Source organism: Periophthalmus magnuspinnatus, chromosome 11, assembly GCF_009829125.3.
Source record: "Periophthalmus magnuspinnatus isolate fPerMag1 chromosome 11, fPerMag1.2.pri, whole genome shotgun sequence".
NCBI lineage: Eukaryota > Metazoa > Chordata > Actinopteri > Gobiiformes > Gobiidae > Periophthalmus > Periophthalmus magnuspinnatus.
In genome coordinates, this window is record NC_047136.2 from 21,007,319 (window position 1) to 21,029,724 (window position 22,406).

A 22,406-nucleotide genomic window follows, 5' to 3' on the forward strand; every position below is an offset into this window, starting at 1 on the left:
AGGCACCTGATTCATCTGTTATTAATGTTCATATCCTGATTTACTGATACAATAGGGAAATAAACTGTTCTTATTAAGCCGCTCTACATGATTGTGGTATTTTTAAGACCACAATGATGTGAAAGTGAATTAGAGCCAGAGCTGATGGGGCCGAAAGCATGCCCATGAGCACTTCCTATTTAGAACACGGATAGCACGATGTCCATTTATATGTACAGTCTGTGTTGTTGTTCTTGTAACTGTTTGTGGTCACATACATTAACAACAAAAGGTGCCAAGCCTAAACTTAACACAAAATGTCACATAATTTAGCTATAGTCAGATATTAAGTAATAATGTAGTGAAGTGAACTATTACATATTTGAAGTAACTCAATTAAATGTATTTGTGTTGTTCTCGCCAGAGTGAGGAGGATGAGCCAGACGTGGAGAGTGACTTCGATGACCTCAGTATGAACAGTGTTTCTGTGTCTGAAGGATCCAACAGCCGCAGTGGCAGAAGCAAAAAGAAGCCTGCCAAGAACAAACCCAAGAGGAAGAAGGGTGAGGGGACGTTTACATCATCAGGATGTTATAATAGGGAAGGTTGTGTTTGAAGAAGGCATACTGTCATTGTTTCGTTGAGCAATACACTGGGATAGAAGGATCGGTTGTCATAGGGGCTGAATGCACAGATTGGCAGCCATGTTGTTCAACTCCAGGGCAACTGTGGCTAAAGAAATGGCTTACCTTTGAGAGTAGGGAGTAAAATATTAAAGCCTCACTTTGTATACTTTGTAAAAAAAAAAAAAAAAAAACACGTGTCCATAACCTGACTCTTACTTGGCCTGTAGGAGGGCCTTCACCTTCTTGTCTCCATGGAAATGTTGTTCCTTTGGCGATAATCTTCACCAGTGTGGCATAAAACGTATCTGTACTCATACATTGCAGTGACCTCACACTTGCAGCGTTCTACATGCATCTCTATGGTGCAATGTTCAGCACTTACCATGGTGACACAATGCACACATTGGCAAACACTGGGAAAAACTTGAGATCATCTGAAAACTCATGGAAAAAACACAGAAGTGATTTAAACAGCACAATCAGGAGCCTGTGATCAATATGAGAGTTCATGGTCCTGTTTAGAATTTTGATTTTCAAACAAAAAGGTGAGAGTGACTAACTGAAACCGTTGGTTAATGCTAGCTAGCGTATGACAGTAATATTATGTGTGAGAGGCTTGTCTAAGCACACAAATCAGCTCACCTGTTGTAGTTCCAACTTAGCCAGCTCTTTCTGGTCACATTGCGTAAATCTAAAGCTCCGATTAAAGTCTAATAGAGCTTCAGACAGAGCAGTGCCTAGAGTTAGCATCACACCCACAGGGAATGTTGAATGGCTTGTAATATTGCTTTAAGAAAGTGAGGTTTGCAGAATCTAATGTTGTGTATTTGTATGTTATTTAGACGCAGAGGATGGAGATGGTTATGAGACTGATCACCAGGACTACTGTGAGGTGTGCCAGCAAGGAGGAGAGATCATCCTGTGTGACACCTGCCCCAGAGCCTACCACATGGTGTGTGTGGACCCCGACATGGAGAAGGCCCCCGAGGGCACCTGGAGCTGCCCGCACTGTGTAAGATACTGCTAAATAATGCTTATATGGTACATTTAATGTTTTATACTTTTTAGTTGAACATTGGTAAGACTTTGTTTAATAAAGCTTAAAACAGGTTGTCCTGTCCATCCAACCTAATATTTAGTAAGACTTGTAGAAGCCCTGAATAAAAATGCTCAACTGCAATTAAATTATAAAAACACAGCAAGCTATTGGCTTAAATCTTCTTGCGTAATATAGGACCTTCAAACCCATGTTATAATATTGTTACTTCCTCAAAAACGTACTCGGAGTTGTTTAGTTTCATTCACACATGTTTGAATAACACTTTATTATTTGTCTGCCTACATCTCCAAAGCTCAAAATGTTACAGCTCAGTTTACCTTTTGTTCAGTAGAGATTGGCAATTTCAGGGCTGAAATCATCCAAATGATTCTAGAGAATGTGTATGGAGTTTAAAAACACAGTGAACCAGTTCCTGTATAACCACATGACATCACAAAGTGTTTTCTGTGCGAGAGAAGCTCCTAAATATGCAACTTTTAGTCTGTTTATGAAGAGGAAACATTAGAACAGAGATCGGAGAAGGGTATAGACTTTTTAAGGCTGTGAAAGAGTAGTTTAAAAGAGAAAGTGAAAATACTTTGTGTGTGTGTAACACACATACACATATACATACCGGTACATACATTTTTTTATCAACCAGTCAATTACTTCTATTATATATTGAGATTTTAAAGATTTTTAGCGAAACAGCTAGTATTTACAAATTACAGTGATACATTGCAGCCCTTTTTGTTTAATACCATATCTAACAATCTACCTTTTTGATAGAAGCTTGAAAGTGTGCCCATGGATTTCAAAATGATGAAAATTGAGGATGGCTACCATAGCAATTACTAATTTAAAACCAAATATATCTTTTGAATATTGAAAAAAGTCTTCAAAATGTGAGTGCTTCCCATAGATTTTGTTAAGATTATGATGGCACAAAATTTTCATTTGAATTACTCCTTCAGTTTGTGGAGTATAACTGTCACTTAGTTCCTCTTTTATCCAGGCATTTTGACCAGTGTAGTCTCTTTTTTTAAGTTTATGAAAATACACAGAGAGCAACAGGAGTCTAATTTTGTTATGTGATGTCATCTGAAACCCAGTCATACCGATATTCTGTGATATAATTCTCTGTACGCCCTTAAAATGGAAATAGAAGGGGATATATGGCTGTATTTTACACAAATATATAACAAATTATTTTATATAAATGCCTTTGAAATTGGTATCGGCAAATATTAGTTATTGGCTCAAAAAAATCAGTATTGTCCCATCCTTACATTCCTGTGTGTTTTAGGAGAAGGAGGGTATCCAGTGGGAGGCTCGTGAGGAGGCGTCTGAAGGAGAGGATGATAACGGAGAGGCTGGAGATCACGAGGAAGACGACCACCACATGGAATTCTGTCGCGTCTGTAAAGATGGAGGAGAGCTGCTGTGCTGTGACTCCTGCCCCTCGTCCTACCACATCCACTGCCTCAACCCCCCTCTGCCCGAGATCCCCAACGGAGAGTGGATCTGCCCGCGCTGCACGGTCTGTACACAGGACATGGTTCATGACTCAAACCTTTTTTTTTTTCTTTTTTTTTAAAGCATGAAGCTGTAAAAGGTCGAATTATCACTCTCTTCTCGCCTTTTTTTTTTTTTTTTTTTTTTTGGTGAAATTGATTGAACATAGGCAGCAGAAATGACATATTCCTGTATTTTTGTGCTTCTCTTTTTCCCACAAACTGATATAAAACTGTGATAAATATTTACCAACCTGCTAGTCTTTGTTAGCTTAACTGTGATGGTAATACAACTGAAAGTTGTGAAAAGCACTTATAAAACTTATAAATTCAATGCAGTGAGTAATTTGGGTGCTAGAGAGGAACTTTGAAACTAGTTCTGCTTTTAAGATGGTAAAAATTAAATATATCTACTTTTTGAATGACCAATCCAACTACCACAATGAGAATAATGTTGAATGTAATTGTTTTCAGCTGGTTAAAAATGGAACTTTCTCATGGTGAAAATACTTGTGGAAATGAATAGTTTGATACGGTTTGATTTTGTAAAAGATTATTATGACTTTATATATGAAGCATGATTTAGATATAGATGGAAGTGTAGGTGGAGACAGAAGACGTCAACACTCCGTACAAGTTGGTGTCATAGTTACAAAAATTGACATGATGTAGTTTTTTACTAAATAACTTTATGAAGCCTGATTGTTTTAACTGTTCCTATAACTGTTCCTTTAACTTCCTCTCTCCTGGCAGTGTCCGCCTCTGAAGGGTAAAGTGCAGAAGATCTTGACGTGGCGTTGGGGCGACCCTCCTCCTCCCACCATCGTGCCCCGCCCCCCTGATCTCGCTCCAGATGCCCCTGACCCTGCCCCCCTCGCCGGACGCCCCGAGAGAGAATTTTTCCTCAAGTGGTCCAACATGTCGTACTGGCACTGCTCCTGGGTCACAGAGCTTCAGGTAAACCATGGATTTCATATCAGCTCAAGCACAGAATTTAAATTTTTGTTGTTGTTTTTTTTTTAAATAGAGTGGTCTATAATGGATCTTTTGAGTATCCTTTGCTACATCTTCTGTCACACCATCTAACCTGTAGGCCATATTGTACAAAATAAAACAAATCAGTGTTTTTTTAGTTGCCAAAAAAAACTCTGACCGTCTGACCTCCTCCTCTGCATCCTCTGCTTCGTCTAACCCTCTCCTTTGCATCATCTGCTCCGTCTGACCCGCTCCTCTGCCCCATCTGACCTCCTCTCTTTGCGCCATCTGACCCTCTCCACTGTATCCTCTGCTCCCTCTGACCCTCATCTCTGCTCCCTCTGACCCTCTCTAGGCCTCCTGTTTCCCATCCCTCTACTCATATATTCATGTCCAAAAAAATTCAAAATCTGGAAACTTTATTCATAAAACATCTTGAACTGTCCTGTTTAATGCATTAAACCTTATCTTTCCTCACAATGAACAAAAAGAGCAAAATCAGTGCAACCCAACAATTTTCCCTTAAAACTGTATTAAACCAAAGTATTTTTCTATATTTCTAGCTGGAGCTGCACTGCCAGGCGAAGTTCAGAAACTACCAGAGGAAGACGGACATGGACGAGCCTCCACCCATAGACTTTGGAGAGGGAGAGGATGACAAAAGCTCCAAGAGGAAAAACAAAGACCCCATGTACGCTCAGCTTGAGGAGAGGTTCCTTCGATACGGCATCAAAATGGAATGGCTCATGATCCATCGAATCATCAACCACAGGTCACATTTTTACACATGTTTTTGTATTTAAACTTATAAAAAGATACTTGACTCACTTCAACAATACTTGCAATACAACAATCTACTTTTACTGCTAATTCTACTGTAATATTATGTATTTTTACTCCGTGTAAAGTCAATTTTTATTCATTTTCTTTTAATACAGATCATATTTTACTATTATTCACTGTTTTATGCTGCCAAAAATATAGCCAAAAGCATTCTTAGTTTGTGAATTTGTTCTCGATAAAGTTTGTCTGCTTCAATTTAAACCACAAGTGCACACTAGCAATCAAAAAAATCTTTCCACCATTTTACAGTTTAAATTGGATTCCTTGGGCTGGTTTTATATTGTCATTAAAAGCTGTATGAAGCCGTGTTCTTTTTGAGAGTTCAAACTTCACTGTGATTGGTTAACCTCTGTCTTGACCTGAATGAGTGAAAGGAAGACTTAAACTATGGGCAGAATGGATGAGGCAAAGTTATGATGTTTAAATGGTTAGCTATACATGCTACCTGATTCCTATTAAAATGTATTTGAACTGTGAATTTTTGTTCCATATTTTATGTCTCTAAAATCTCTTCCAATTGACTTTGATCTCTGGGATAAAACATAGTAACCACTCATAAACTACTTTTAAGAAATGAATATTTTTATTTTTATTTATTTTGCCAACTTTTAAAAAATATTTTTCAGTGTGGATAAGAAACACAATGTGCATTACCTGATCAAATGGAGGGAGCTGCCGTACGACCAGGCCACATGGGAGGCAGATGACATGAACGTGCCAGAGTTCGACCAGTACAAGCAGCAGTACTGGAACCACAGGTCAGAACTGTTTTCAAATGATTCTGTGTTAGGCAAAACTTATAATTTTGGAAGTGTTTTGGATGGAAGTGTCTCAGCACATACTTAGTACCTGCACAAAGCTCACATTCAGACTCATCCGGTTGTTGGAGGAGCTGTGGTGTTTAGGGAGCAAATCATTTTCACACAATACAGAATACAGTCTTCGGTCAGAGTTGAGAGTAATATTTTACAAATGTCTTTAAATTGGGGCAAATTATTATTTTCACTTTTAGATTCTGTGGACACAAGCACTGAGAGTAAAAGTTTGTTCGGTATGTTGAGTTTGTGCTATACAAATAAACTTGCCTTTCCTAATTTGTGCACAAAGTAATTCAAATTGCTTTATAGAATAAGAAAGACATTAGAATCACAATACACCAAATCAAAACAAATGAGCTCCCTAAAATGAACATAAAGAGAACATAAACAGTGCAGAATTAAACCCTAGCAGCACAAACTCAATTCTGGACGGCTGGTACAACCTGGTAAACTCAGTGTTTGACATGGGGAGGATTACAATGTACCATAGACTTCAAATGGATAGACACATTTGACAAGATATGAGAGAAACTGAAATCTGATCTTATGCTTAGAAGGACAGAATGCGTCTGATCATGTGACCTTTATTTTGTGTGACTGTAACTGTACACCCTTTGTTTGTTAAATGTTGTTGTGTTGGTACTTTTTTATGTACCGGTATGTAAAGGAAAATTATTGGAAACAACTTATAACTTTAAATTGAACCTGTTTATAATGTTGTTGTTTTTTTTTTTCATGAAAACGTGTTGCAGTTTATATCAACTGAGAAGATTGTGTTTAGATGGTTAAAGTGTTTTGTTCTCCATTCTACATAACTAATGTTCTGTCTTTTGCAGGGAGCTGATGATCGGAGAGGATGGAAAACCAGGAAAGAAAATCAAAGTTAAAGGAAAAGCAAAGAGACCAGACAGACCTCCAGAAAACCCAGTAATCGACGTAAGTTCATAGGTTTAAATTTGCAAACACCTGATCAATGCATGTTATGACCATAGACTGTATAAGAATTTTTATAATTTTTGCTATGCCCGTTTATATAAAGGAAAAAATATATATCATTTAAATTTACAAAAATATATTTAAACACAAGGCCAACAAAATGTAAACAGAGCAACAGAAGTGGAAGAAAAACCAGGAGACTTTGATTTACCCAATTATGGAACAGTAGCTCTGTTGCCATGGTGATTAACATTCTCAAACAAATAAATATATGCATAATTGAGGATTTTTTTTCCACAGTTCTGGGTAAAATAAAAAAAATGCCACAAGATTTTGCACAAGGTCATGTCTCATCCCTTCAAATAAAAGCTGGCTCCTTGATTCAGACAGTTCTAAGGCAGTGATTCTCCAGTGTCCGGCCAGAACCGGAAAAGGCTCTTGGGACAATCATTTTCAGAGTGAAGAATACATTTCACAACTCAATCAATTTTTCCTATTCAAAAGATATAAACAAGAAGCTAATGGGGCAGCTTTTTGATTAGGAGGTAAGATTAAAACCTGAAGTGAAATTCTAGTAATTCTTTGCTTCTCTCCTTTAGCCGACGATAAAGTTTGATCGACAGCCGGACTACCTGGACTGCACTGGGGGCACTCTGCACCCATACCAGCTCGAGGGGCTGAACTGGCTGCGTTTCTCGTGGGCTCAGGGCACAGACACCATCCTCGCAGACGAGATGGGACTGGGCAAGACTGTGCAGACGGCTACCTTCCTCTACTCGCTCTATAAAGAGGTGAGTTTGTGAAGGTTTAAAGGAGCCATATTACGCTATGTTCTGATCTATGTTATAATGTTGTTTCCTCACCACAAACATACCTGGAGTGTTTTGTTGCATTCACATATATTTGACATACAAACTGCATATTTAGGTAGAGTTCCTCTCTCAAACGGAAAACACTCTATTCCACCTTGTGATGTCATGTGGTAATACAGGAAGTGCTCCAGTGTGTTTTTAAATTCCATACACCTTCACTGGAATTGCCGATCTCTGCTGAACTAAAGTTAAAATGTAGCTGTTGTCATGAAGCCGTAGTTTTCAAGTTATCACAAGGTGGAACAGAACATTTTGAGCTTTGGAGATGTAAGACACTACAATCATCTGAATGATTCACTAGAATCATTTAGATGATTTCAGACATGGAATTGCCAATTTCTACTGAACTACAAGGTAAAAGGAGTTGTTAACTTAAACTACCGCTTCATGACATCACAAGTTGGAACAGAGCATTTTGAGTTTTGGAGATGTAGACTATGTGAACGAAACAAAACACAACTCCAGGTGTTGTTTCTGAGGAGGGAACAACATTAAATGTGTTATATTCACAGTTATTATTCTGAACGTTGGACATGGCAATAACGGGATCTCATCTATCTTATCCATTTCGCCTGGTATTTACAAGACTTGGACAAACTGTTGATTCACAAGGGAAATTACTCAGACACAGTAGCTCACATTTATAGAATACAAAATACAATATGTAATGCAATATAATAACAGATGTTTTTATAATGTGGGGTAATAAATAGCAAAATTGGTAAGATGCTTCAAATGAGGTACAGATGTGTAAAAATATATTTACTTTTTTTAAACTTTTATTCTATCAAGACTGTATACACGAGGTGGGATAAGGAGATATAATACAATTGAGAGCCAATTTTATTATCATTTAACATTTCATTGACCACAACTTTTTCAGTAATTCGTTGAATAGTTGCAATTGTTTTATTTCATTCAAATTTTTTATAACCAGTATCTCAATACAACCAGTGGAGGAAATTGGGAATCACTGAAAACACTTCAAGTCAAATCATGTTAAAGTATTTTTATTATTATGATTTTTTTATTGTTTTTTCTCATTAAGATAATTTGTTCTCTGACTACAATTTGGCAACAATGGCTTCAAAATGTGATCTTTTTTTATTTTTTTTTATGAACTGATTTAACAGAAAATTAATTCCAGTTTAAGGAGACTAAACAATTTATATATTTATTAAAACATTTTCCTACGACTTTTCCATGGCTTTAAAATATTCTACTCATTTTAAGCTATTTAAGTGTTTAGTACCTATACTAAAGTTTGTCTTGGTGCTCTCCTCCACAGGGTCACTCGAAGGGGCCGTTCCTGGTGGGTGCTCCGCTCTCGACCATCATAAACTGGGAGAGAGAGTTTGAGATGTGGGCTCCTGACATGTATGTGGTGACGTACGTGGGAGACAAGGACAGCAGAGCGGTCATCAGGGAGAACGAGTTTGCATTTGAAGACAATGCCATTCGAGGGGGAAAGAAGGCCTCGAGGATGAAGGTAAACGAGCTCTGCAAACTCTTTAATTTAGGTAGAGAAATATGATGTATTCTTTTAATAATTTTTTAACAGATTATTACATTTTAGATATTTTTTGTCATATTTTAATACAAATTATAAATACCGATCCTAAAGTGGCCATAATGGGTCTTACCCCAGTGCAGATGAATTGTAAAATCTGCTCTTAAAGTCAACACAAGTCTGCATCTCATTCTAAAGTGTTTTATTGTCTAAGAGCCAGGGATTAAGCTGTATGTTAGGCAGCATGCTGGTTGTTTTTTGAAGTACCGCAATGGCAAATCTCACTTCTAAACTCATCATGGTGAATAATTAGGATGTTCGGAATGTGTTTGCAGTGATCCAAATTTATTCCTCACTTAACAAAACTAGTTCATTTTAAACAGTTTGTATTCATATTTTTAAGACCAAAAAAATCAGGCACAGTGAGTTTTGTTAAATGCAATATAAATAGAATCTGATTTTGTATGGGTTTTTAATTTTATTTGGCAATGGCTTTACAGGCTCAATTTTGAAAGTTTTGGTAGTCAGACAACATGGATTTTGTTGTAAATTTTTGATTGAAATACTTATATTTTTGAAGGACAACTGGATTATCTACATCAAAAACTAGAACTGAAATGGTGGGAAAAAAGCTTTTGGTTATTTTTCTTCCCAAAAATGGAATACATTTCAAGGGCACGCATAACTGGATAGATTGGTGCCACTAATGCACTTGATAAACATTTATATTCACACCTGCTCCTGGCTTTAATGTTCGAAATTGACCTGTGTAGACATTTGGTTTGTTTGTTTTTTGTTTATCCTGTATTATGCAGAACTGACTCTTGTGAGCTTTTAGCCATATTCCAATGTTGTTCCCTCCTCAAAAATATATCTGGACTTGTGTTTTGTTTCATTCACAGTTTGAGTAACTCTTTATCATTAGTCTGTCTACATCTCCAAAGCTCAAAATGCTCTGTTCCACCTTGTGACATCATCAAGTAGTAGTTTTCAAGTTAACCTTTACTGTAGTTCAGTAGAGATGGTCAATTCCATGGCTGAAATCATCCTAATGATTCCAGTGAAGGTTTATGGAGTTTTAAAACCCAGTAGAGCACTTCCTGTATTACCACATGACATCACAAGGTGGAACAAAGTGTGCTCTGTCTGAGAGAAAAACTCAGCCTAAATATGCAAGGTTTGTTTGTTATAACTGGAGATTTGTTTCATTCACTTTTGTTTATGATGAGGAAACAGAATAAGGATCCGAGAATAGTGTAATATGGGCTCTATGGGCTCAAGAGTCTGGTGCTCTCATTTGGATCTCCCTAAAGAAATATATAAAGGAAAAATAGATAAATTCACTAAATTATTTTATCTTTTTTTTGCTCCCGCAGAAAGACTCCTCTCTGAAATTTCACGTGTTGCTGACGTCGTACGAGCTCATCACCATCGACATGGCCATTCTAGGCTCCATCGACTGGGCCTGTCTTGTGGTGGATGAGGCTCACAGGCTCAAGAACAACCAGTCCAAGGTATCAATGTCAAAGTATTCTCCAGAATACTCTCCAAAACATTCTTAAAACACTCGAGACTTGAATTAAGTCATTTGGGCAAATTTTTTTTTTTTTTTTTTTTTTTTTTTTTAAGAGTGAGTGCATTTTGCCATTCATCAAAGCAGATTCTTTAGTTCTGCTTTAGTTTTTTACTTTATTGAACTTAAGCATCATCTGTCCTTAGTCAACAACTTGGAAGTGTTGGTTTAGTTAAATCTTCAGATATACATGGCCATCTCGTGTCTCATTCAGTGTTTTTATTTTTACTACTTTCTACATTTTATAGACACATGGAAGACATCAGATATATAAAGTAAGATATATGGAATTATGTAGTAAAGGGAAAAAAGCAAATTAAAGCCGCAAGCGGCGATGATGGCCTTCGCCCCCCTCGCGACCGCCCGGGGCCAGCCACTACCCCCACACACCATTCCCCCCGCCGGCCACCCCCCGTCCGCTATCCACCACCCTTCAGAAAAATTTTATAAAATTGTAGTCGGAAAAATGTCCCATGCCCCGTGACTCGACGGTGCCACCTAAAATTTGACCCTTATGGGAGAGGATGCTGGTTAACTTTGGAATACACTCACAAAAATCAGAGCAGTGATAGGGCACAGTGAGACGAGCATAAAAATGAACTGAAACACTGCTCTATGATGGACAGGAAGTCGGCCATATTGGATTGAACTTGATTGCGTAAGTGGCGATGCCAATAATAACAACAAACCGCAGAAAGGCCTCTCACGAAGTGAGTGGCAAGTGCCAATTTGAGTGCCAATTACAGGAAATGCAACAGGCGAGGGCCAATAACCCTACCAAATATTTTTCGACAAAGCAAAAGGTGGCGACTTCAACGTGTGTTTAAAAGACCCATAATAATGCCCATTTTGTTCTTCTCTTGCAGTTTTTCCGAGTCCTGAACAACTACTCGCTCCAACACAAACTGCTGCTGACAGGGACACCCCTTCAGAACAACCTGGAGGAGCTGTTCCACCTGCTCAACTTCCTCACTCCAGAGAGGTTCAGGTGAGGAACCAGGAATACCAAGAAATCATCCCTCAATGGGGAAATTCCAGTGTTGCAACGCACAGTTTAAAGAGGGAATTATGCAAAATTGACAAAAATTTTGGAGATTTCTACTATGTTATATCGTTGTTCCCTCATAAAACTACTTCAGGCATGTTTTTTTATATGGCTTTCATGCATGTTTGAGTAATTTAGCAATCTCTCCCAGGCCCTATTCAAACCCTTCTTACAGTTAGCTGTAAGGTTCTGTCCAATGCTCCACCCACAAGCCCATGCTCCCACAGAACAATTCTTCATAAATATACAAAAACATGATACCAAACTGTACACAGCACACAGGTTTTAAATTCATCACCTGTTATGAAACAAAGGGCTGAGTGAAAGGGTGGATCTAAAGGTTTCAAAGCAGAAGCTGAAGTCTGCATCTATATTATATCTCCATAATCTAATTAAAAATAGCATTGTATTATAACTTAACTCAATATATTTGTGTTTCTTTAGTAATCTGGAGGGTTTCCTGGAGGAGTTTGCAGACATCGCTAAAGAGGATCAGATAAAGAAGCTTCATGACATGTTGGGTCCACACATGCTGCGGCGTCTGAAGGCAGACGTCTTCAAACACATGCCCTCCAAAACTGAGCTCATCGTCAGAGTGGAGCTCAGTCCCATGCAGAAGTAAGGGCTCCGGTGTTATATAAAACTGGAGAATATGGCACCAAAATAATGTACAATCATAGGGCTCAGGTTAATCACACATCAGTGCTGTGCTTGTCGATGCATTTATACTTGCACAGTCACCACTTCGTTAGACAAAAAAAAAATTCATAGAAGTATTAAGAGCTCTCAATTACTGGAGAATATCGATTAATTGTAGAATATGGCATTAAAGTGTAAAATGGGTAAGAATCAGAAGAGGTTTTATCGCCATTGTCCATGTACAAAAGTGACCAACTTGGGCTGTGCTTCGATGAGGTTGTGCAACAAACCTAACGTTTAATATTTTGACTCTGTCTGTAGAAAATACTACAAATACATTTTGACGAAAAACTTCGAGGCCTTGAACACAAAAGGAGGTGGAAACCAGTTTTCACTGCTCAATGTCGTCATGGATCTGAAGAAATGCTGCAACCATCCCTACCTCTTCCCTGTGGCTGCGATGGTACGTTTCAACTTGGATGGCTAAACTAGTAGACATTTTGGGTTTTATTATGAGGTTGTTGCTTCTTATATTTATTGTTTTTTTTAGTGACTTAAATATTGATTTTTTTTTAAATGTAATTCATATATGTTGAATGGAAGTGATCGGGTACGCAGTGGAAGAGTGGTTAACATACCCCATCCTCTTTCCACCAAAGCCTTGAATGTTAAAGGCGCACTATATAACTTTTCTGATAGAGTTCAGTCTGCCAGTCTCGATGGGAATGTTATTGCTTTCCTAGGAATGTTCCCAATGGCTTTAAACATATCCATCATCATCAAGACACTGTAGATACTACTAGGCCAAGTTAAAGGTTAGATCTGTGGGCTGGCAAGCCCACTCACAGTAAGAATGCATGTTTTCAGTGGCAATAAAAATGGCCATAATGGAATAAAATCTATAGACGAGGTAAATGTCTTATTGTGGAACATTTCAGGCACAGCATTAACATCTCCATGGAGACAAGCCAGTGACGTCTCCCTCACCAGAAAAGTTATCCATTTATTGTCATTAGATTCACTATGCAATTCATTCCCATGTTTTGTAATTTTTAAAAGTTTTTTTTTTTCCCCCTCCCAAACAGGAAGCCCCTCGTTTGCCGAATGGGATCTACGAGAACCAGGGTCTGATCAAAGCTTCAGGGAAACTTCTTTTACTGCAGAAAATGATGAGGAAACTGAAGGAGGGCGGACACAGGGTCCTCATCTTCTCTCAGGTAAAATATGGAGCAAAAGGAACACAAGGTTTGCAGTGATGTTGTCAGCAGCAAAAGAAAGCTAATGTGCCAACTACAGACACTACTTGTTGGAGTTAAAGGGCCACAGGCTCATTCATCATAAATGGGCTCTATTTTGTCCAGTTTACATAAAAGAGGGAACTTGAAATGTACAAAATGTGCTTTCTTTTTGAATGAAAGAGTTTCAGAATTGAATTTGGTATCGTTTTAGAATCAAGAATCTAAAATGAGAAAACGGTTTGCAGTGCTTGTTCATTTGCTTCTATTAACACTGATGAGCTTCACTAACAATGTCTGCTGTTTCAGATGACAAAGATGTTGGATCTTTTGGAGGACTTCTTAGAAAATGAGGGTTATAAATACGAGAGAATCGATGGAGGAATCACAGGAGGACTACGGCAGGAGGCCATCGATCGGTTCAACGGTGAGACCACGTTTATATTTAAAATACAGCCTCCTGCTTTTATTATAGTTATACAGGCCTCTCATGATCATTACTACTGACCTGTTGTGCTGTAGATTAAAAGTACTGAGCTGTTTGGATGACAACATTTTCTACAACAATTGTAAAGAATGGATAGTGTAGAGTAGTTTCAATATTATCGTTTATCGTACTTTCTCTGTAGCAATTTGTTTTCATAAAAGATCTAGAAAATGAAATGTTTTGTTTCTCTCCTCAGCTCCGGGCGCTCAGCAGTTTGCCTTCCTGTTGTCCACACGAGCTGGAGGTTTGGGCATTAACCTGGCAACCGCAGACACTGTGATCATCTATGACTCCGACTGGAACCCTCACAACGACATCCAGGTGAGTACCAGAGAACTCGTTTAAGTTCATTTTAAGTTTTAAGTTGAAGCTTAAGTTTCAAATGTTCTTGTTCTGTCCAGGCCTTCAGCAGAGCTCATCGAATAGGTCAAAATAAGAAGGTTATGATCTACCGTTTTGTCACCAAGGCCTCTGTGGAAGAGAGGATCACTCAGGTAAATTATGGAATCAACTTAGATTTTAAACTTGCTTTTTTGCTACATATCTTTTCAGTTTTTCTTGACATAAATTTTAAAAGATCGCAATTTATATTTCAATAGACTTAAGTTAACCTTTGGGGCGACAGTAGCTCAGTTGGTAGTGTTTTTCCACTGATCTGAAGGTTGACGGTAGAGTGGTCAGATCCACAGGTTGGCAGTGCAAATCCAACTCCCACAAATAAATACTGTTGTTGTGTCCTTGGGCAAGAGACTTGTGTATGAATGTGTGTGTGAATGGGTGAGTGATTCCTTGATGTTAAGCGTTTTGAGTGCCTTGAAGGTGGAAAAACTCTTTTACCATTTAAAAGCAATATAAATCTGCATCTGTGACTTCACTCTTTATCGTGATTGGTTAAATCCACCTCTCGCTCACCAATAGGAGAGGGTGGGTGTCTGTGTCCATGCATAACTTTAGAAAATTTCCTCCAGCCTCACAGCTCATCACAAGGCCATATAACAGTTTGATTTTACATTGGCACAACGCCCTTTTAGTCTCGTTTGTTCTAGATCTCTTTTATCAGTCAAACTAAACTTGTCTGTTATTTCACAGGTGGCTAAGAAGAAGATGATGCTGACTCACCTGGTGGTGCGTCCTGGTCTGGGCTCAAAGACCGGCTCCATGTCCAAACAGGAACTGGACGACATCCTCAAGTTTGGGACTGAAGAACTGTTCAAAGACGAGCAAGAAGGTGGTAGTTTTGGTTTCTGTTTTTAAAATATATGTTTTAGAATATTTACTACCGTAAATTTCGGATTATAAGCCGCTACTTTTTTTCCACGCTTTGAACCCTGCGGCTTTTACAGCAGTGCCGCTTATATATGGAATTTTACTGGATAACGGACCCTGGGGGGCGCTCTCTAGCTGTAAACGTAAAAGTGAGACAGACGTGGGGAAAGATTCTGCTCTGAAGAATTCACTAGTTTTGATTTTGAACGATCATTTTGCGCATCATGAAATGGATATGATGCAGTTTTTAAGATAAAGAAACAGAAAGGAAACGGAGCAGGGGTCGGCCTTTAACACGCAAAGAGCCATTTGGACCCACTTTCCACATAAAATAAAACACTGGGAGCCGCAAATACTTTTTGACATCTAAAATGAAGATAACACTGTATAATAACAATAATGTAACGGAATAATGTAGGTTTTACTTTCACGGACAAGCCTTCTACACGTGGCAGATAAATATGGCAAAAACAACTTAAGTGCATTAAAAAAATACAACTCACCAAACCGCTGCATCATGCATCGCGCTGATTATGTGATTATGTCTACTCTACTCCGCAGTTTCTTTAAAAAAACAACAACAAAAAAAACTCGTAGCGTATCGTTTAATCCCAGGTGCTTATTCTCCATGTGCCAAAGCAGTTTTGAAGGTTTCATTGCCTTATTTGCTTTTCCCGTATGTTACGCAGAGCGGACTCTGTGCGTGAGTCACCTGTAGCGACAAACCCAGATTTTAAGTAGGCATTGTCTGTTAAATTTATCTTTCTTTTTCTTGGAGGTCGTAGTCTCTTCTTCTGGCTCCTCAGTTGTCCTTTTCCCCTTTGTTAAAAAGATCTCCAAAGACTTTTGTTTTGGCTCATTTTCACTCGCTTGTGGCTCTACTTTTGTGCGTCGTGTCTGATGTGTTATACGTGATACGTCACCGCGGATACAAGAGCAGATAATATACTTGCTACTACATCAAATAGATTTCTGTGGCGATTTCCAGCAGGATTTTCATGATACATCTACGGACGAGCTTATTAGTGTGTCATTAGGGACGGGCCAAAGTTGCTCCTGACCCCTGTGCGCACAGCGTCTGAAAATCAGGGCTCTTTACGCAGGACTGAGCTGTGTCTGTGTCAGTTCCCAAGCCACGCAGAGCCGCAGTATAAGGCTGAAAGAGGCGCATACAGCTCCGGAGCCGCGAGTTGCCGACCCCTGAAATAGAGCCACTGCACGTGAGCTCGACATCAATGAATCCAACTTGGTCAATGTAAAAAGACGACAAAAGTTTTCAGAGGAAATAAAAGCAGATTTTCCGTGTTGGTGCAGCTTTATTTTCTAAACCTGCAGATGTGTTCATCCCGTGTTGTTGTCGTGTTGGTTCCAATTTTCAGGCACAGTTTAAAAAAAGCGTGTCGTGCACCGTCTTTCTGTGTAAATATCTCATGTTACAATATGAAAACCTGCGGCTTTTATTCAGGTGCGGCTTATATATGTACAAAATTGATTTTCTCTTCAAATTTAGCTGGTGCGGCTTATATCAAGGTGCGCTCTGTAGTCCGAAATTTACGGTATATCTGCAATACATTTGTCATCCATATATTTGAGTGCACTGAACAATAGAAACTAGTAAACTGTATTTGTAAAGGTAGAGCGCACACATTTAAATATATTTTTTTATTAGTTGACACAAATATCCAAACATGTAGTCATAGTTATAAACAATAATTTTATGTTTGTGTAATTTCATTATTAAATATGAAATAGATTTCTGAATGTTGGTGATATAGAGAACTTTATGAAATATTAAAATTATTTACTTTGATTTTGATATTCGTGCATTGACATATTCTTCTTCATTTATAACTAAAGTGTAGTCATTGAACTCAATTTGAACTTTTTCTAACCTGTGCAGGAGAGAATAAGGAGGAGGACAGCAGCGTTATCCACTACGACGACAAAGCCATCGAGGGACTGCTGAACCGAAACCAGGATGCGACGGACGACACGGAGCTGCAGAGCATGAACGAGTATCTGAGCTCCTTCAAAGTGGCTCAGTATGTGGTCAAAGACGAAGAGGAGGAGGTGAGATGGTTAACTATGTAGTGGAGTGAGGCGGGGGGGTGAGAGACTGAATACTTAAGTTACTCTCAAGTGTCACTCCCGTCAAAGTCTTCTATTTTCCAAAGTCACAATGATAAAATTGCTCTAAAAGTGTGAAAAAAGTTGAGTTGCATCCTCTCCAAAAAATTGGATTAAAAAAAAAATCATTTACAGCCACTTTATGTAAAATGTTGCTGTTAGCATGCTAGTTGTTGCAGGTACTTCCTCTGAAAGCTGTGAAAAGCACTTCTAAACTCATTATGGGGAATAATTAGAAGGTGAGAAATACGTTTGGACCTCTGCAAACAGTTTAAAATGAACTAGTTCTGTTTTTTGTTTTTAAATCTGTAAAAAAAATAAATTGGTACGGCTCCTTTTTTAAAGAACCAATAACTAATAATTTGAATCATAAGAGACACCACCAACTTGGTCTAGTCTCACACTCTGATGGAAAGCACTCTCTGGAGAAAGTCAATACACAAATTCATTTTAGGTTCATGGGAATACTGTATAGGTATATGAAATCTATGAAAATGTCATTACATCATTTGTCTTAAGCAAACAAACAAGTCAAGGTTGACGTATTAATAAAACACTACCTATTTACTATTATTGTTATGCTCACATCGTCTTAATATCTGCTAATATCTCCTGTGTTTTCTGTAGGAGGAGGAGGTGCAGAGGGAGATCATCAAACAGGAGGAGAGCGTAGACCCAGATTATTGGGAGAAACTTTTGCGTCATCATTATGAACAACAGCAGGAAGATTTGGCCCGAAACTTGGGAAAAGGCAAAAGAATCCGCAAACAGGTCAACTACAACGATGGATCGCAAGAGGACACAGGTAGAGGTCAATGAAACTTTTATTTTTCTCTTTACAAAGGAACAGTAGTAAACAGGGATGTGAGAGCCAAACGTCATGGGCTGTTTAAACTGATTCATAATGTGATGTCATCATTTCAGATGGAGGGAAGGGATCTAACCAGAGTGATAAATAATTGTTTATTGTCATAGCAACAGTACCAGTTAAACAACAGAACATTCTGTCTTTTGAATGGGGAGAAGTCCTCAGTGTTGCCTATAACAGGAAGCTGAAATACAGGCATATATAACTCTATGGGAGATTCACTGTCTCTTTATTAGTTTGGGATCAGCTCCACAAACTTGTCAGTTGAAAGGACTTTGAGCCATAAGATTAATCTGACAACAATCACGACTTAATAACTTCAGAACGTGGTGCCGTTATTCAGCTTTTGTGGGTAGGCCCAGTAATTACAGAGATATTAACCGTAAACCAGGTCATCACATGTGTAATCTGACAGTTACACAGTAAATTCCACCTTGAGATTCAGCTCTGTCTGCAGCTCAAGTTAAACTATGGAGATTCTAGACATTCTATTGATTGAATTACAAGCTCCTCGTCAAACTGCAGAGACCATAATGCACGGCTTTGTCTCTGTCGCCAGCGTAAATATTGAACTGGTATTTAACACTTCTTAAAATTGTTAATAGTTTCAAATATGAAAGTAACAGTAACAACACTAAAGGCTTATTGGGGGATTTCTAGAGGAAAAAGTAGCTATTCTATTTCCTACAATAATGCCATAAACATAACACCACGGTATTGTCCCATCAAGTTTGGTTATTCTTACATCCCTGGTAGAAAATGAATATGAAATAATGAATAATCTTATATAATCTGTATACATTTGTGTTTTGTCAAGCTAAAAATAATGTGATGTAGATTAAATGTCCTTTTACATAGTATACCTATTTAAATAAAAGCCTATAGGTGTGTCTATGAGCATCTATTTGTCTTTTGTTTTGAAAGATAGGGATTGAATGCTAACTGTCATAACCGCTAATTGCTAAAAACTTTTCAATAACTGGCTTGTTTTAGCATAACAAGAAATGTATTATAATATTTGCGTGTTTTCAGTCACAATTTCCAGAGGTGGGAAGTAATGAGCTGTATTTAAGTTTTGACTAGTTTTGTAGAGTCATTTTCATGTTTTGATTCTGTTGCAACTGTAAATTGGTTCATTATGTTGTCACTATAAACTGTAAATGTTTCTCTTTTTAGCTTCTTAAAGTTTAAATTTGAACATGAACTAAAAATGTAATTACAAGACTTGTTTAGTGTTTTGTATTTTTGAATAAAACTGAAAGTCTTGTATTTTAGTTTCTCAGCCCACCTCTGAGGATCGTGTGACAGCTGCTTCCAGGATCCTGTATTAAACATCTGTTGTGTTTGTGTTTACAGCTGATTGGCAGGATGACCAGTCTGATGGTCAGTCCGATTACTCTGTGGCTTCGGAGGAGGGAGATGAGGACTTCGATGAGCGATCAGAAGGTAGTTCACTGTTCCATGTTTTGTCACCTAGAATACATTTATTTATTTCATATATTTATTTATATGTATATAGTTGGCCTGAGAAGCAATGCAATATGATGATGAAAAAAAACATAAGTTGAAAGGCCTCAGCTCTGGACTAAACAGAATAAATAAATAAATAAATATATAAAAAAATATCAGATCATTACAATATTTAGTTTTTGTTTCAGCTGCCAACTCTCGCAGACCGGGCAGGAAGGGTCTACGGAACGACAAAGACAAGCCACTGCCCCCCCTGCTGGCCAGGGTCGGAGGCAACATCGAGGTTAGTCCATGCAGCTGCATTTGTGACTTTATCAAAGCAGCTCTTGTACAGTGGTATTTAGCAAAGTCCATAGACCAAAGTGATGATGTTTTCCTGTTTTGCAGGTCCTGGGGTTCAACTCACGTCAGAGAAAGGCCTTCCTGAATGCAGTGATGCGTTATGGGATGCCTCCTCAAGACGCTTTCACGACACAGTGGCTCGTACGAGATCTACGCGGCAAATCTGAGAAGGAGTTCAAGTGAGTTACAACTCAGACAATTACAAATGTATTTATTATTGTGAGTAACACTTTAATAGTGAAAGGTAGAATATCTAAAAACTATAATTAAGCACTTATTAACTGGTAACTAAAGTACTTTTTTAGTAACTTTTTTTAATCTAAGGCCACATTTTAAAAGTATTCAGCCCTTAACTATTTTCTTCCCATTAAAGTAGTGTTGATTACCAATTTCGCATTATTAGCAATGTTTGTAGATACTTAGTATTTACTAGTTAATTCTTATCAGGTGGAATAGCTGAATACCAACCAGCTTACAACTAGCAGATCAACTACAGCTTGGTTCATATGTGGTCCTTAAATAATTTTTTTCTTAAAAAAAAATTGAATATCAGTTTTATGTTTTTTAAAAATGTATATTGTGACCCTTGTCCTCCTCAGGGCGTACGTGTCCCTGTTCATGCGTCACCTGTGTGAGCCTGGAGCAGACGGAGCTGAGACTTTTGCAGACGGAGTCCCCAGAGAAGGACTGTCCAGACAACATGTCCTCACACGAATCGGAGTCATGTCCCTCATACGCAAGAAGGTATCTGTATACAACCAGATCTATCGTTAAATAGAGCAGGTAGTAGCTGTAGAACTTCTATGTAATTAAATGAGGACCAATGTTTAAAAACCAAAGCAGATATACGCCAATCCAGCTTTTGCTAATACTATGGTATCAGTTGATGTGGAGTATTAGCATACATAAAAGAGCAGAGACTGAAAACAAAAATAAAGACAAAGCTGATCCATATGTGTTGTCCAAAATGTAACTTTTATGTATCCGTCAAGTAACTACAGGATTTTGTATAAATAAAAAACACACAACAGCAGAAAGAGCTACCATTTGTAACAGGAAGTGGTGTTCACACTAGGATTTGGCTTTAGACTCTAACCTGTGCTTTGGGAGAGCTGAGAGGAGGGAGATTCCCACTGATACTTGATCTGGTTTTGAATGGTTTCTAAAAGTGTAATAAAGCACATCTACATGAATATAGAGCACAGTCACTTAAACACAAGGGGGGTGTGTACACACTATATTAAACTCCATGTGCTGTGTGTGTCTCAGGTGCAGGAGTTCGAGCACGTGAACGGTCAGTGGTCAATGCCGTGGATGGCGGAGCTGGAGGAAAACAAAAGGGCAGCGGCTCAACCAGAATCCCCAGGAAAGACCCCCTCGACTGGGACGCCCGCAGACACACAGCCCAACACGCCTGCTCCAGGTTGGGCTTCAGCAGCATTCAGAAGCATTCAACAGTAAACAGGGATACAAATATGTTTTTTATAGACTGCTTTCTGCAACAAAACAAAGTCCTTGACCTGCATCACAAAAAATTATTGTCTTTAGAATTTGATTAAGCTCTTTACTTTATGCTCTCGTCTGGTGATGTGTGTAACATTATTTTAAAGTAAATATTTGACCAGTCTCCCTATTGTCACTAATGGACTTAGACTAAAATTTACCAACTTGGAACTTTGTATACTAAAAAAATTGTGTAATATGGGACCTTTAACATAATTATTCAGATCTCTGTTCTAATCTTTCCTCATCACAAACATACATGGAGCTGTTTTGTTTCATTCACACATGTTTAGCACACAAATCCTCTATATTTAGGCTGAGTTCTCTCAAATGGAAAACTTTCTGTTCCACCTGGTGATGTCATGTGGTGATACAGGAAGTGCTCCGCTGTGTTTATAGTACACCTTCCCTAGAATCATTTGGATAATTTCAGGCCTGGAGTTGCCAATCTCTACTGAACTAAAGGTAAAAGGAGCTGTTAACTTAAACTACCATTTCATGACATCACAAGGTGGAACTGAGAATTTTTGACCTTTGGAGATGTAGACAGACTAATAAAAAAGTGTTACTACAACATGTGTAAATGAAACAAAACACAACTCCAGGTCTGTTTTTAAGGAGGTAACAACATTATAACATGACTTAAAGCTACAAGAGTCAATTTTGTATTATCTAAGTCCTTTAAAGTTGCATTACTATTTACTGTTTTTGAGCGACCGTCCCTACCTCTGTTTTTTTC

The 22,406-nt window shown here is 38.2% G+C and overlaps 1 protein-coding gene across 5 annotated transcripts in view; it reads left to right on the forward strand.

Annotated features, from left to right (window-relative positions):
• Positions 1–22,406, forward strand: part of chd4a (chromodomain helicase DNA binding protein 4a) — a 39,969-nt gene that overhangs the window by 13,435 nt on the left and 4,128 nt on the right. For 2 of the 5 annotated variants that reach the window (XM_055225354.1, XM_055225353.1), the window contains exons 8-32: positions 404–542; positions 1,448–1,617; positions 2,951–3,184; positions 3,912–4,115; positions 4,697–4,905; positions 5,603–5,734; positions 6,631–6,730; positions 7,330–7,521; positions 8,891–9,091; positions 10,489–10,626; positions 11,552–11,673; positions 12,175–12,348; positions 12,691–12,832; positions 13,455–13,586; positions 13,914–14,031; positions 14,288–14,412; positions 14,493–14,585; positions 15,181–15,322; positions 17,258–17,427; positions 18,112–18,295; positions 19,709–19,798; positions 20,011–20,105; positions 20,210–20,343; positions 20,764–20,908; positions 21,434–21,587. In XM_055225354.1, coding sequence (XP_055081329.1) covers positions 404–542; positions 1,448–1,617; positions 2,951–3,184; positions 3,912–4,115; positions 4,697–4,905; positions 5,603–5,734; positions 6,631–6,730; positions 7,330–7,521; positions 8,891–9,091; positions 10,489–10,626; positions 11,552–11,673; positions 12,175–12,348; positions 12,691–12,832; positions 13,455–13,586; positions 13,914–14,031; positions 14,288–14,412; positions 14,493–14,585; positions 15,181–15,322; positions 17,258–17,427; positions 18,112–18,295; positions 19,709–19,798; positions 20,011–20,105; positions 20,210–20,343; positions 20,764–20,908; positions 21,434–21,587 — 3,739 coding nt within the window. The remainder of the gene's footprint in view (positions 1–403; positions 543–1,447; positions 1,618–2,950; positions 3,185–3,911; positions 4,116–4,696; positions 4,906–5,602; positions 5,735–6,630; positions 6,731–7,329; positions 7,522–8,890; positions 9,092–10,488; positions 10,627–11,551; positions 11,674–12,174; positions 12,349–12,690; positions 12,833–13,454; positions 13,587–13,913; positions 14,032–14,287; positions 14,413–14,492; positions 14,586–15,180; positions 15,323–17,257; positions 17,428–18,111; positions 18,296–19,708; positions 19,799–20,010; positions 20,106–20,209; positions 20,344–20,763; positions 20,909–21,433; positions 21,588–22,406) is intronic. The other 3 variants (XM_055225355.1, XM_033975855.2, XM_055225356.1) reach the window with 3 other exon arrangements.